Raw genomic sequence first — 13,086 nt, 5'->3', positions numbered from 1 at the left:
CATAAAACATGTAATCCTTTTTTTCCCCTTCTATGTTAATTTTTTTTTCTCTACATCAAAAACTGCTTCTACCTTTATAAAATCTCTTTAATATGAAGTAATATGGGATATGCATATTGCACATTGTTGGGAATAGGTGGTAGTATTTCTTAATTCCTTCTTACTGTCTTTAGAAAATAATTTAATGATTAGAGTACTAATGTGAGGGAGGTACAGTTTCGGATCCCTCCTCTGTCTGTAAAGATTCAAGTAAGAAGGTCACATTACCCAAAAAAGTGACCTAGCTGTTTAGTTCTAGAGAAGAGGAATAAGCTCTCCTATTGAAGCAGTTCTGACTTGCTGCAAATTGAGTTCTCACTGGGCCAGAGAGGGAGCACCATTCTCTCACTGGGGCTTACAGCACTTGTCTAAATTGTGGGCCCTGTCCCAAACTACATTGGACTTTTGATCTACTGACTTTTTTTTTTTTTTTTTTTTTTTTTTTATTTTTTTTTTTTTTTTTTTTTTTTTTTTAATGCTAGGTGTGGAAAGGGCTGCAAGCCAGAATCCTCTTAAGCTGTCTGACCATTAAACTAGAGTTAAGTTCTTCCTCAGTGTTACAAATCTCTGAGGCAGTTGTCAGCCTTGCTTTTAGTGCCAAGGGCTGAAAATTTAAGTGCTGTGTTTGTTGTCACAGAGAACATTTATCCCTTTTTGGGCTGAGCCCTAATGGTAAAAGGACACTCAAGAAATCATTCAGTGCTATGAATTGGGCCCAGGTTTTATAACAACCAGGTGGAACACCTGGAAATACAGTCCAGCTTTTCATTATGTGTGTTTCAGTTAGTGCAGGAGAGAGTAAGCCAACTTTGTGTGTACTTCTTATTATAGCAGCATCAGTGGCTTCACCAGGGGTGCTTAACTTTTGAGGAAAGTTACTAATTAACATCTGTTGATGATCAGCAGGAAGAGAGCTCAAACACTGCTGCTATTCTGATACAGTGTATCAAAAAGTAAAGGTTAGAGATTTAGTGGCTCAGGTTTGATTCTTTTTTCCTTCTGTTTTTAGTGTAAAAGGTTTTATGGGGCCCTGTTAAAAGCCTTGATATTCCAAGATTGTTCTTGAGAGTTGTAACAGTTTAATGAAAATTGAAGCAGTGAGCTATTTTGTAGAATAGCCTTTGGGGGGTGGGAGGGGAAAAGCTGGGAGACAAAAACCCCTAAGTAATCAAAATCTGTAAGTTTGGTGCTCAACTCCTGTAAACCTATACATTTTCAAACCTCATATGTTTATTTTAGTATTTAAAACGTGTATTTAGATAGAACTAGATAGCAAGTAACATGATACAAATTAAGTAATGATAAAATAGTACCAAAATATTTATTAAACATGTATAACAGAGATAGCAGAAAAACTAATTGGATGAAATATCAGATGATGTACTAAGTAAATATTGGTCAACTACAATACTTTTGTTTTTTCACTCGATTTTTGTGGTTTCTTTCCAGAGCTGTTTTACCAAATTCTAACAAATACCAAAATATTTGCAGCTGTATAGGAGTTTTATGACTGTAGAAATTAACAATATTTTCACTTTGGGCCTGCAGCGGTGGCAATAGATGCACTTCAAATTATATTCTAAGAACTAGATGTAAGCTAGAATGAATGCATGAATATTTTGAGTAGCAAATAGTCATTAATATGCTATCTCATGTGCTGCATTCATATTTTATGTTCATAAGAGGGAGCAGACATTTGGTCTTAAATATGCCCAATAATACTTTTAAGTTGTTCTGCAGATTTTTTCCCCCACCATTTTTTTTTTTTTTTTCCTAAAGTATAGATGGCAATTACTAGATACGCCAATATATCTTCTCAAAGTTATTTGAAGATAGAATTTTTAACTAGGTAATTTAACCATGCTCAACAACTGTAAATTGTTGCATGTTGAAAGCATCCTACAAATGTTAGCATTCTGTATGCTAGTGTTGCTAAATGAATTTACCCTTGCCAGGTATATGTGAGAATCGCAACAAGAGAGATCTTCAATTCATTCTAATGTGAACACACCATCCTGAAATGGCTATAGATACCACCTGTCTACTATGTATCCATTTATCTCCCCTCAATATATAGGAATAAATTCTGTACAATATCATTACTACCTGGCACTTCGGCCTGCATCAGCAGAGAACTGAGCTCAACCACTGATGTGCTGTTAGTTTTTCCGTTCTTCAGTTTGTCATCCTCTACTATTTTGGTAGCATATTTTAAAAAACTCAACTAATAATGCTAAATAACATGATTTCTGATAGTGTTTTCTTTGTGCAGTGTGCAGTGGATACAAGTTCTGGCATGTATGACACTGTTTTTTCTAGACTATTTGAAAGGCTTAAATTGTTTTTCTTGATCCTGTGACAGTGAGTGGACACCCAAGCCTTACCAATCAATGGAAAACAGATTGACTTGGTTTTGGCCTCTAGTTCCAGTAACATGAAAGAAAGAGTAGCCCTTCGTTGCTACTGCATATTCATTCACTCGCTCACTTTGCTATCAGCTCCTGTCAGAATGTATTGTTCTTGTAGCTTTCAATGTTTCTACCTTTATAGTGTCTTTCCTTTTTGCTTTCTTAACTCTGTTCTGCAAAAATGTAACATGAGAGTACTAACTCTTCCTCCATCAAGTTCCACAGCAAGTGAAGTAAAAGCCCTATAAAATGGTAAAGTTAACTTATGAAATGATTTAATATACTCATGTTATATTTGAAATACTCTTTTCTTAAATTAGCATGTGCTAGAGTTTCTGTAGATTAAGTAGTATCAGCACAGACTTTGAATTCCTGGCCCTCTGAAATCAATGCGACTGAGATTTCATCATAAATGTATTACTGTTACAACAGACTATGCATCCTGTGAGGCAATTTCTATAGAAGAGGTATTTTTTTATTATTATGCCAACTGAATTTCTATTATTTCTTTATTCACAGATTGCAACAGAAGATGGTGCACTTTGGAAAGTGGCTTTCTAAGCTACTATGAAAATGATAAAACTACCACTCCCAGTGGTATGATTGACATCAGTGAAGTTATCTGTCTTGTAATGCACAAGTCAGACTTCTTTATAAATAGAGGGTAGGTTCCAAAATTAATATTTCAATAAACAGACACAGGTATTTCAAAGATTTTATTCTGGGTTTTCAGAGCTCTTCAATTGTTCCTCAGTTTTGAATATGCAATTTAGAAAAAAGCTGAATTGTTTTATGTTAACTTCAAGAAATAAGTGTTAAGTGGTATTTGGGGATTTTAGTTTTTTATAGTGATATAATGAAAATGTTAGGGTAATTTAAAAGGGCAGCATAAATTAGATACATCTGTTTCTTATTAAAACTGTAATGTATATTCTCAGTGCTTAAAAGGTTACATGATGATAAATTGAACAATTAATACTAATTTTTCTTTCTGGGATTGACCTCTGCCTCAAGACAAAACACTTGCTTTGTTTCTTCCTTATAATAATACAGTAGATTAGAGTTCTCCACAATGCTTTTGGTTTTGGTCACAGATCTATCTGTCTTTGAAACCGATTCCTTGTCCTGCAGCTGAGGACACTGTGTTGAACATTGTGTTAGTTTGAAGATACCAACTTTTTTTTGGGGTCTTGTTTTTCTTTTATAACTCTCTTAATATACATTAAAAACAGCACATGGAGATTGAGCTCAATCTGAGTTGCATCTCAGTGGTAGTTGTTACTAGGACAACATTTTTGTTTAAACTCTAATTTGGATCTGTCTAACAAACTCCATAAGACTTCCTTTTAAATTCCTTTATGTGTGTGTACATAAAATAGCAAGATCTTTCTACATGTAGTATAATACTGTAATGCATGTAGTTACAGATCAAAAGTGTCTGCAGAGAAAACAGCCTATTCAGTAAGCTTCTAGAAAGGGTAATGGGAAGAAAGGACTTTAGCTACTACAGAGGTAAAGGGAGTTCAGAGGGGAGAAATCCTGAAACATAGTGATGCCTCAATCATCTATAAAATACAGTGGAGATGGCCTTCACAGTTCTGCAGTAGCGTAGCTTTGTGATATCCAGAAAAAAGAAAAATACCACTTCTTTTGTCATCAAATCTAACGTGTTGCCTGCTAGTTCTCCAAATGGTTCCACTTCAGGATAATACCTAAATGAAAACATGTTGGCTGAATACTTCACTTTTAGGGAATGACTAGCTTCCTGCTGTGATTTACCTGCAAATGGGTAGAAAACTACGCAATTCTCATAAAAGTGAGGAACTTCTCTAGATTTGTTATTTCATGTAACGAAACAATTGGTCCTTAAAATGTCTATTTTATTAGTCAGAATTAAGTATTTACATATAGTTTTCAAAGCAGTTGTTGAAAATGAGAGAACTGACTCATATTCCATTCTCCAGATTTAGTTGAATCTCCAGCACTGAAAGGAAAAAGCACATCTATTTGTATTCTAGGGAGAGGTCACAAATGAAATCATACTATAAATTGGTGAATCATAATTTGTAAGTTAAAGAGTGACCGTAAGTCCAACAAGATATTTACTTTTCAAATTCCACACCAATTTCAACTGGTTTGCTTTTTTTTTTTTTCTTTTATTATTCTTATTATTTGACAGTTAAAAATGGAAAAACAGGGTCCATCTGTTCAAATAATGGTATACATTTTAAAAATAAAACACCCAGGAACTACACCCCCAAAACTTTTAAGAACTTCTTGAGCTACAGCAGCTTCAAAGGGTAGTCATAAACACAACAGAACCAAACTCTTCTTGGCGGTGGCAAGTGATACAAAGAGTGGCAGCGACCACACATTTCACTTTAGGAGATTCAGGCTGGATGATAGGAAAAGCCTCTTCATTAGAAAGGGTGGTGGAGAACAGGAACAGCTTGCTGAGAAAAATAGTAGTTTTCATCCTCAAAGGTTTTCAAGGCTTTTCATTGCTGTTCTGATCTATGGTTAGTGATAGTTCTGCTTTGAGCAGGTGATTAAACCAAGTGACACCTAAAAGTCCCTTTGAACCAAGATTTCTGTGATTCTGTGGTACCTTGTTTCCAACTTCTCATTCAGTAAGTTGGTCTCCTTATGTTAAACCTAACCAAAATTTTTTGAATTCATCACAAAAATATACTTGCTGAAATCACATTAACATGCAAAACCAAAAAATTACCTGTGAATTTTAATGACTATATGTAAACATTTTATTAATTTCAAAATTACTGAAAAAACTATTATGTAGTAGTCTCTAACCTTGTATTATTGACCTGAAAAGCACTTTAATCATGTTGTGTTATAAAATAATCTGTTATTAGTGGGGTTGTGCTTGTAAGATTGGAGGAGAAATGCAGATGGATTCCATTCCATAGATGTGAAATAATGAGAAAGTAGAGAGAGAAATGGGACCCTTGTGTGTCTACTGTTATGAAGACTAAATACAGCTGCCTTTTTCCATTGCTTGCTTTAGGGACATCTTTACTTTTGAAATCTACTTAATGTCAGAACGTGTTTTTCTATTTGGAGCTGAAAGTGCATATTCACAAAGAAAATGGACTCGGGCAATAGCAAAGGTAATACTGATAATTATCTTTTCCAGTTAGGCCAGAAGCCTTTGCACAAAGAATAGTCATTGGTAGCTTAAAATCCTCTAAGAAGCCATTCTTGATGAATACTGATTAAGCTTGTGTGTAAAGGTTTCTTCTGTTCAGGAAGAAATAACTCCTGTGATTTAATGTTTGAAATAAGATAATAAAATAAAATGGAAAAGGTATTGAAGTAATATTTTAATGCTGACCTTAAAGAATATGTTAAAGGTTCTCTAGTATAAAGGCATATACTGTATGAGTTTATTTCAGCGAAGTTGTTTATGGTTCCAATTCTGTCATTTGCTGAAGCAGAATTCATAAAGCAGTATTGTATTTTATACAGTACCAAATGCTAATAATCACATTATTAATTAAACAAATTTTAGTTTAAAAAACAAAAATGTTTGAATTGTGGTGTATGAATGGAAAAAATATGTTATACTTGATTTTATAATTTTAATTTAGTGTATATATTGGTTTATGAATGATAAATCTGAAAGTCTTATTTTTTTTTATTGTGGCTTTCATCCTTGAATCTTATAGATTTGCCATGTCTTGATTTTTTTTTTTAGGGGAAGAGGGTTTTTTTTCTTCATCTGACTCACCCCATTTTCTTTGGTAGCATTTTGTTCCCCCTGTGGCTGAATGTTTATTAGAGAGAGACTGTGACCTGATTGGACAGCTATACTACAAAGATTGCCAGAACCTGGATCAATGGAGAAAAGGCTGGTTTGCTATAGAGAAGTCAAGCCTTTATTTTTGTCTTGAAATCAAGAATGCTGAAGAAGATTCCATATATCTAAGGAGATTGCAAGAACTAAGTAAGAATTTTGTTTAACATCTAGAAGTCTGGAAATACTGTACAGAATTATTTCACTGTTAAGGACATTTCTATTACATTTAAAGTCAAAAACATTAGGGAGCTCAGTAACTATTCCTTTGCATGAGCCAGATGCTCTTCCAACTCTCTTCTGAATATGGAGTTGATAAAGTTCTATCTTGGATTTTTTCCCCTACTTAGTGGCACATGCTGGAGAGGCTTTTTCACAGCTTCATAATGAATGAAGACAATTTTTGTTCCACTTGCAGCAGTATCTTTCTTACGAGAGTACAGAATTGAATAATAACATATAACCTTTTGGGATTATTGTCTCATATTTTTGACAGGGCAGAAAAACTCACTGTAGAATGTGTTCTTGAGATGATTGACAGGACTAGTTTTAAAATACTCAAATGTACTGAAAAATAATAATTGTCTTGGAAAACTGTTTCACAGACATAGACTTTTATTTTTATCTCATACTAAAAATATTCTTTGCTCAATATCATGATGTGGAAAAATAAGTATATTTATACAAATGGTCTTCTATGACCAGTTTTCTATCATTGTCTGCAATTATTCTCTGAATCTTCTTTGAGCATATCTGCCCTATTTGTTTTTATATTGAACAAGGCAATATGTTATGTAGAAAAGAAGAAATAATTTGAGATTTTATATTAAAGGAACATAGAGAAGACAATTTAGCTCTTTATTGATGATCCTCTTTGTAACTGCTGTCAGATTGTGTACTGTTTTGCAGGAACTTGCCTAAATGCCATTGGGCTTTCTACTGTTTATTTACTGCCGCCTTGCATTTGCTGTGAAGGTGGTTTTTAATCAGGGGTATTTTTATGCCTCTAGCTATTTTTAACTTGTGAATACTTTTTGATCTTGATTCGGAATTAAAAAGTTAGGCAGTAGGAGAACTGTTTCTGATATTAGTTTTGATAATTCAACTGTAATTGCTCCTACCCTAATCATATGAGCATCCAAAATCTATTTATATCTCAAATTGTCGTAGTTTAAGCAGGCAGACAGATAAACACCACGTAGCTGCTTGCTCAATCCCTCCACTCTCTCAGTGGGATGAGAGAGAAAATTCAGGGAAAAAAGTAAAATTCTTGCATTGAGATAAAGACAGTTTGATAGGACAGAAATGGAAGGGGAAATAATAATAATAGTAGTAAAAGAATTAGAATATGCAAATCAAATGATGCACAATGCAGTGCTCACCACCAGCCAACCAATACTCAGCCAGTTCCCGAGCAGCATCCCTTGGTCAGCTTTCCCCCTAGTTTATACACAGAGTATGATGTCATATGGTGTGGAATATCCTTTTGGCCACTTGGGGTCAGATGTCCTGGCTGTGTCTCCTCCCAGCTTCTTGTGCCTCCCAGCCTACTTGCTAGTGGGGTGGTCTGAGAAGGGGAAAAGTCCTTGAGTTAATGTAAACACTGCATACAACTAGCAACAACTTAGCAACTGCATACAATTTAGTAACAACTAAAACATCAGTGTGTTATGAACATTACTCCCATCCCAAATCCGAAACACAGCACTGTAACAGCTACTGAGAAGAAAATTAACTCTGTGCTAGCCAAAACCAGGACAATATCCACCCCTTATTCTATATCATTTATGTCATGCCCAGGTCCCACACTTTCCAATACATCCTTTCCTGTCTTTTGATATATACACACATATATCCTTCCCTTAGTCTGTGGGTCATCCCTCTAAAATGTCTGTTGAGTTCATTTAGGTCATGACTTTAAGCTCTATCTGTAGTCCTTCAGGGCAGGAAAGATTGTGTGTCATGTTGCATTGTTGCATGCTGAAGCCAGTTCCAGTTTCATTACTGCTGTTCTTGTCTGGTCCTATCATTGCTGCACTTTGCCCATTCTCATCAAAATTCATTCTTCATTAATCTGGGTAATTTTTAATGAAATACTGTTGATATGGCATATAGCAGCCATAGTAGTGATGATATACAGTATTATATAGCAATTAATATTATACAATACAAATCATTGTCTATTTTCACCCAGAACCAAACCCCCTTTAGGTACACATTGGAATTCCCCGTCCTTCCACATCATTCACCAAGTGCAGCCAGGTCATTGAGCAAAAGCAATCACATGGATGTGTTTGCCTTTGCCTGAGACAGAAATAACCCAGACTGTCTTCCCCAGTATATTTTTTCATATGCACTACAGAGACTTTATCCCCTCCTATGGTATATAAAAGTTTTCATTGGGCAGAGCCAGCTTGATTGGCAGATCCCCTAGTGTTGACTAACCAGGTAGCTTTTGCTAAATGTCTACCCCTGTGTTTGAAGGTGTCACCCTTCATTGCTCTCAGTGTGGTCTTTAACAGACAGTTGTATTGTTCAGTTTTCCCAGAGGCTGGTGCATGACAGGGGACATGATCTAACCACTCAATACCATGCTCTTTGGCCCAGATGTCTATGAGATTTTTTTGGAAATGAGCCCCATTGTCTGACTCAATTCTTTCTGGTGTGCCATGCCACCATAAGACTTGTTTTCAAGGCCCAGGATGGTGTTCTGGGCTGTGGTGTGGGGCAGGGGATATGTCTCCTGGCATCCGGTGGTTTCTTCCACCATTGTAAGCACATGGCACTTGCCTTGCTTGGTTTGTGGGAGTTTGGTATAGTCAGTCTGCCATATTTATATTTCAGCCATTGTCCTCCATAACAAAGAGGCTTTAGCCATTTGGCCTGCTTGATTGAAGTGCATGTTTCACATTCACGGATAACCTGTGCAGCAGTGTCCATGGTCAAGTCCACCCTGTGATCCCGAGCCCATCTATATGTTGCATCTCTTCCTTGATGGCCTGAGGAGTCATGGGCTATAAATAATTCATCCTTGTGTTGCCAGTCCAGATCCACCTGAGCCATTTCAGTCTTAGCAGCCTGTTCCACCTGATGGTTGTTTTGATGTTCTTCAGCAGCTCGACTCTTGGGTACATGAGCATCTACATGATGTACTTTAACAATCAACCCAAGCAGCAATATCTTGTCATAGTTCAGCAGCCCAGATGGGTTTACCTCTGCATTGAAATAAAACACACATTTAGGTTGTAGTTGAATTTTGGTTTTGATTGGTTTGATTTTTAAATATAAGTTGTATAACAGAATTGTATTTCTTGACATTATATTATATCTATACTCTTTTCTTTCATTTCTGCAAATTAAATCTGCTGCACTGTTAAGACTGAATTGTGTAACTGAAACTTGCAAAACAATGAATCGTCAGTGGAAGTATATGTAGTCACTTACCTTCTTGATATTTGCCTCAGTAAATGAGGCAAGGAGTATACGATACAAACCCATCATATAGCATGCATCAGAATATGTTTATTGAGGTTCATTGATATTCAGGACTTTACTGTCTTTGGGAATTAGTTGAGATAAGGTGTGAATTATCTATAAAACCTAAACTTCAAAAGAATTAACTTTTAAGAATTTTTAATTAGTAAACAGCTTACATTTAATTTAGCTTTTTTTAGTACAGTGCATAGTATAGTTTTATAAGCAGTTTCTTAAAACTATTCACATGTATTTTCTGTATTATGTATAGTTTAGGTGTTTTTCAGGGAGCTTTTTTAAACAGGAATATCATAAGACAACATAAAGAAGGGTGTCAGTGACCTTCACTATATAACATACAACTCATGTTATGTTACTGTAAATATCTGCAGCCATTAGGTTTCAAGTAAATGAATGGATTCAGAAATCCATCTTACTTCTGAATCATTATGTCTTCTAAAACTTCTGTTTACAAGTTTGATTTTAATATAATAAAACACTGTAGCATGTTTTCACATTAAAAAGCACCTGTTTAACTTCTCTTTATAATTTTCTCTATTAAGTTTTCTTGTAACTGTGTGTTGTGGTATTTTGTAGAGTTTTGTTTCTATTATCAGCAGTGTTCTTTATTTGAAATGTTTAAGAATTCCATGCTCCTTTTGTCACTGAAGATAACTGAAAAAAAATGTTTATATGTGCATCATGTATGTGTCTATATGTATGTGTCTGTGTAGATCATATGAATATGTATGTATTTTCTTTTCAGCAATCAGTAGTGTGATGCAAAATGGAGAGAAAATAGATGTCCTGCTGCTCGTTGAAAAAGGAAGGTAAATTTCCCATCTGAATGAAGCTTTGATCTGCTTTGATATTGATGTCTTAGAATTCTTGCTGATCAGTCATGGAGCTTTTTCACTTGCAGTTGCTAGAGAGGGAAAATTTGCAGACTTTTTAAAGGAGGGAAAGTCTTTGTGTATTAATTATGTTTTATGTCTGTGTTAGGAAATGCTAACAAGTATTGCTTAATTAAAAGCAGTTTTCCCACTGAGAAAATTATTCCCAGTCAGATTAGTCTGCCAATAGCAGTTTCTTCAAAAGGACCTAACTTCTACCCTCTGAAGAAAGAGTACCTCTTTGGAGCATTTACCACTTAGTTCTCAATTTTTTTATCACTTCCCAGAATTCAGTGTCTCAATCTATGTAGGTCAGGATTGAGAAAGTATGTGTGAGCCCCCTGGTTAGTCTTACTGTTATGTCTGATCTCAGTTAACAACATACTAGGTAGAAAAAAAACATACTTGTGAAGCAAGCGTGATCCATATCTGCTCCCAAGTAGGTAATACTCTGCTGAGATGACTCTGTCAAATAGGGTGATATGGGAGTTTGAAACCTGAAGTCAGATAGGGTATTTCTGCCTTATATGTGGATACAAATTTAAAGATTAAAGTAATATTATAAAAAATAATTTTTATTCTGTAATAGGTTGGAGGTTTTTTTATTTCTGTGGTAGATTATTGGGCAAACGTTTGTGTAAGAAGTGGTGCAGTGTTTACACAGTCTTTGTAACAGCCCAAAATAGGTTAATAAAGGAAGATTGTTTTTCTGTTTGGGGAAAAAAAACCAAACACACAGATAGCTTTGACATCTCTTCAGAGTTGGAGAAACCTTCTGAAAGAAACTCATTGTAACTTGTGTGTTCTGAAATTGAACTCTTCTTGAGATACTGTTTAAGTTCCAGAATTCAGTAAGGTGATGCAGATCATAAACAAACACTTTTTCTGGTTGTTTTTTGTGTGTTGTTTTTTTGTTGTTTGTTTGTTTTTTGTTGTTGTTGTTGTTTTTGTTTTTTTTTGTTTGTGTTTTTTTTTTTTTTTTCTGAAGAAGCATATTGAAAGATTCAGCATTAAGTAAGGTGCATAGAGCAACCAGGGAACCAGAGGTATCCTATTCAAGATGCAGTCCAGTAGATGAATACAAACTGTGCATCTAATTTCAGAGCTATCAGTGCTGAGCAAAACTTCTAGCTCCAAGTCAGTTTTTATTATTTCTTTCATAATAATATTTATGTCAAGTGAGGATAGGTTTTTGCTGAGCTACTTTAATAATTCAATGGAAATTCTGAACTATTTGGAAATAACTTCAATGGGGGCACTGGCTGATTTATGGTGGCCATGAATAAGTTTAATTTTTCTTCACTGTAGTCTGCCATAAAGCATTTAAATGCATAGGGTTCACATTATCTTAACCATAAAAGCCATATGGGTATATATGCTTTGGCATAGTGATTCTTGCTTAGGATATTACTCCCAAACTATCCAGGTGTTCAGCACAGTTGCATGATATTGCATCTTGCAGTGATAAGAAATTTAATATATGTGTGTGGAAAATGATTAAGTATAAAATCATCCTCATCTTTAGACTCAATTATTGTAAATGGAAACAAAACCAGCAATCCTCCTTCTGCCCCTTCACACCTCAGATAAATTAATTAATACCTTAGAGACGTCATCAGCATCAACAAAATAATGCATCATACTTTCTAGGTTTTCCTATTTGTCTGTTATTTTATAGCAGTGCTTGTCTAATGCCACCTTTGGCATAGATTGATGATCACTTGGAAGAGACCCTGTATAATCATCTATTGACAACTTTCACGTTGATTTGTTAGTCACTTAAAACACAGGGTAAATGATAGAAAAAAAAAAAAAAAGAAAGTATTGGTATTGCAAGAATGAAACAAAACAAGATTTTTCCAGAATTAAGAAAAGTTTGAAAAAAACCAAAATATCACCCCCCTTCTTTGGATAAAGAAATAAATGTGGTCAGTGTCTTACAATATCTTGCTAAATTTTGTTAGAAGAAATGCTTAAAACACCTTGAGTAAGGTCATACTGTACTACTGTACTGTTGGTTTTGTTACTGACTTCAAACTACCTTCCCATTACTTACAGATATGTTTACCTTTTTTTCCAAGTCTCAGTTATTGAATTGATTAAATAGAGAAAATAATACATTTCATGTATCATATATCTTTTACTTTGACACTTTTTTCATTGGCTACTGTGGGCAAAAAATGACTTAGGTTGTTACAAACTGACTTAAGAGTGATTTCATATGCAAGTAAACAGTTTCAGAACTATAAAAACTTCCAGGTCTTAGTGCTGAAATAATTATAATGTAATAAATCTAAGAATTCTGGACCTTCGAAATATTTAATAAATTTATGTGTATGTTAAATTCATGGGGTACATAAATTTAATGTTCATCTGATTCATAACTACTCAGAGGAAGCATTTACAATTGATTTTGGTCTGCAAGGTACATAATGCTATCCAGCTTGTATAAAATACA

General features: G+C 34.7%; 1 protein-coding gene across 1 annotated transcript in view; it reads left to right on the top strand.

Moving 5' to 3' along the window:
• Positions 1–13,086, top strand: part of ARAP2 (ArfGAP with RhoGAP domain, ankyrin repeat and PH domain 2) — a 134,883-nt gene that overhangs the window by 65,468 nt on the left and 56,329 nt on the right. The window contains exons 15-18 of the mRNA XM_074903800.1: positions 2,967–3,111; positions 5,473–5,575; positions 6,213–6,411; positions 10,502–10,565. Of these exons, the coding sequence (XP_074759901.1) occupies positions 2,967–3,111; positions 5,473–5,575; positions 6,213–6,411; positions 10,502–10,565 (511 nt within the window). The remainder of the gene's footprint in view (positions 1–2,966; positions 3,112–5,472; positions 5,576–6,212; positions 6,412–10,501; positions 10,566–13,086) is intronic.

Source organism: Athene noctua, chromosome 4, assembly GCF_965140245.1.
Source record: "Athene noctua chromosome 4, bAthNoc1.hap1.1, whole genome shotgun sequence".
Classification (NCBI taxonomy): Eukaryota; Metazoa; Chordata; class Aves; order Strigiformes; family Strigidae; genus Athene; species Athene noctua.
The sequence above is the reverse complement of the archived record's forward strand: the minus strand, read 5'-3'. Positions and strand labels throughout refer to the sequence as shown.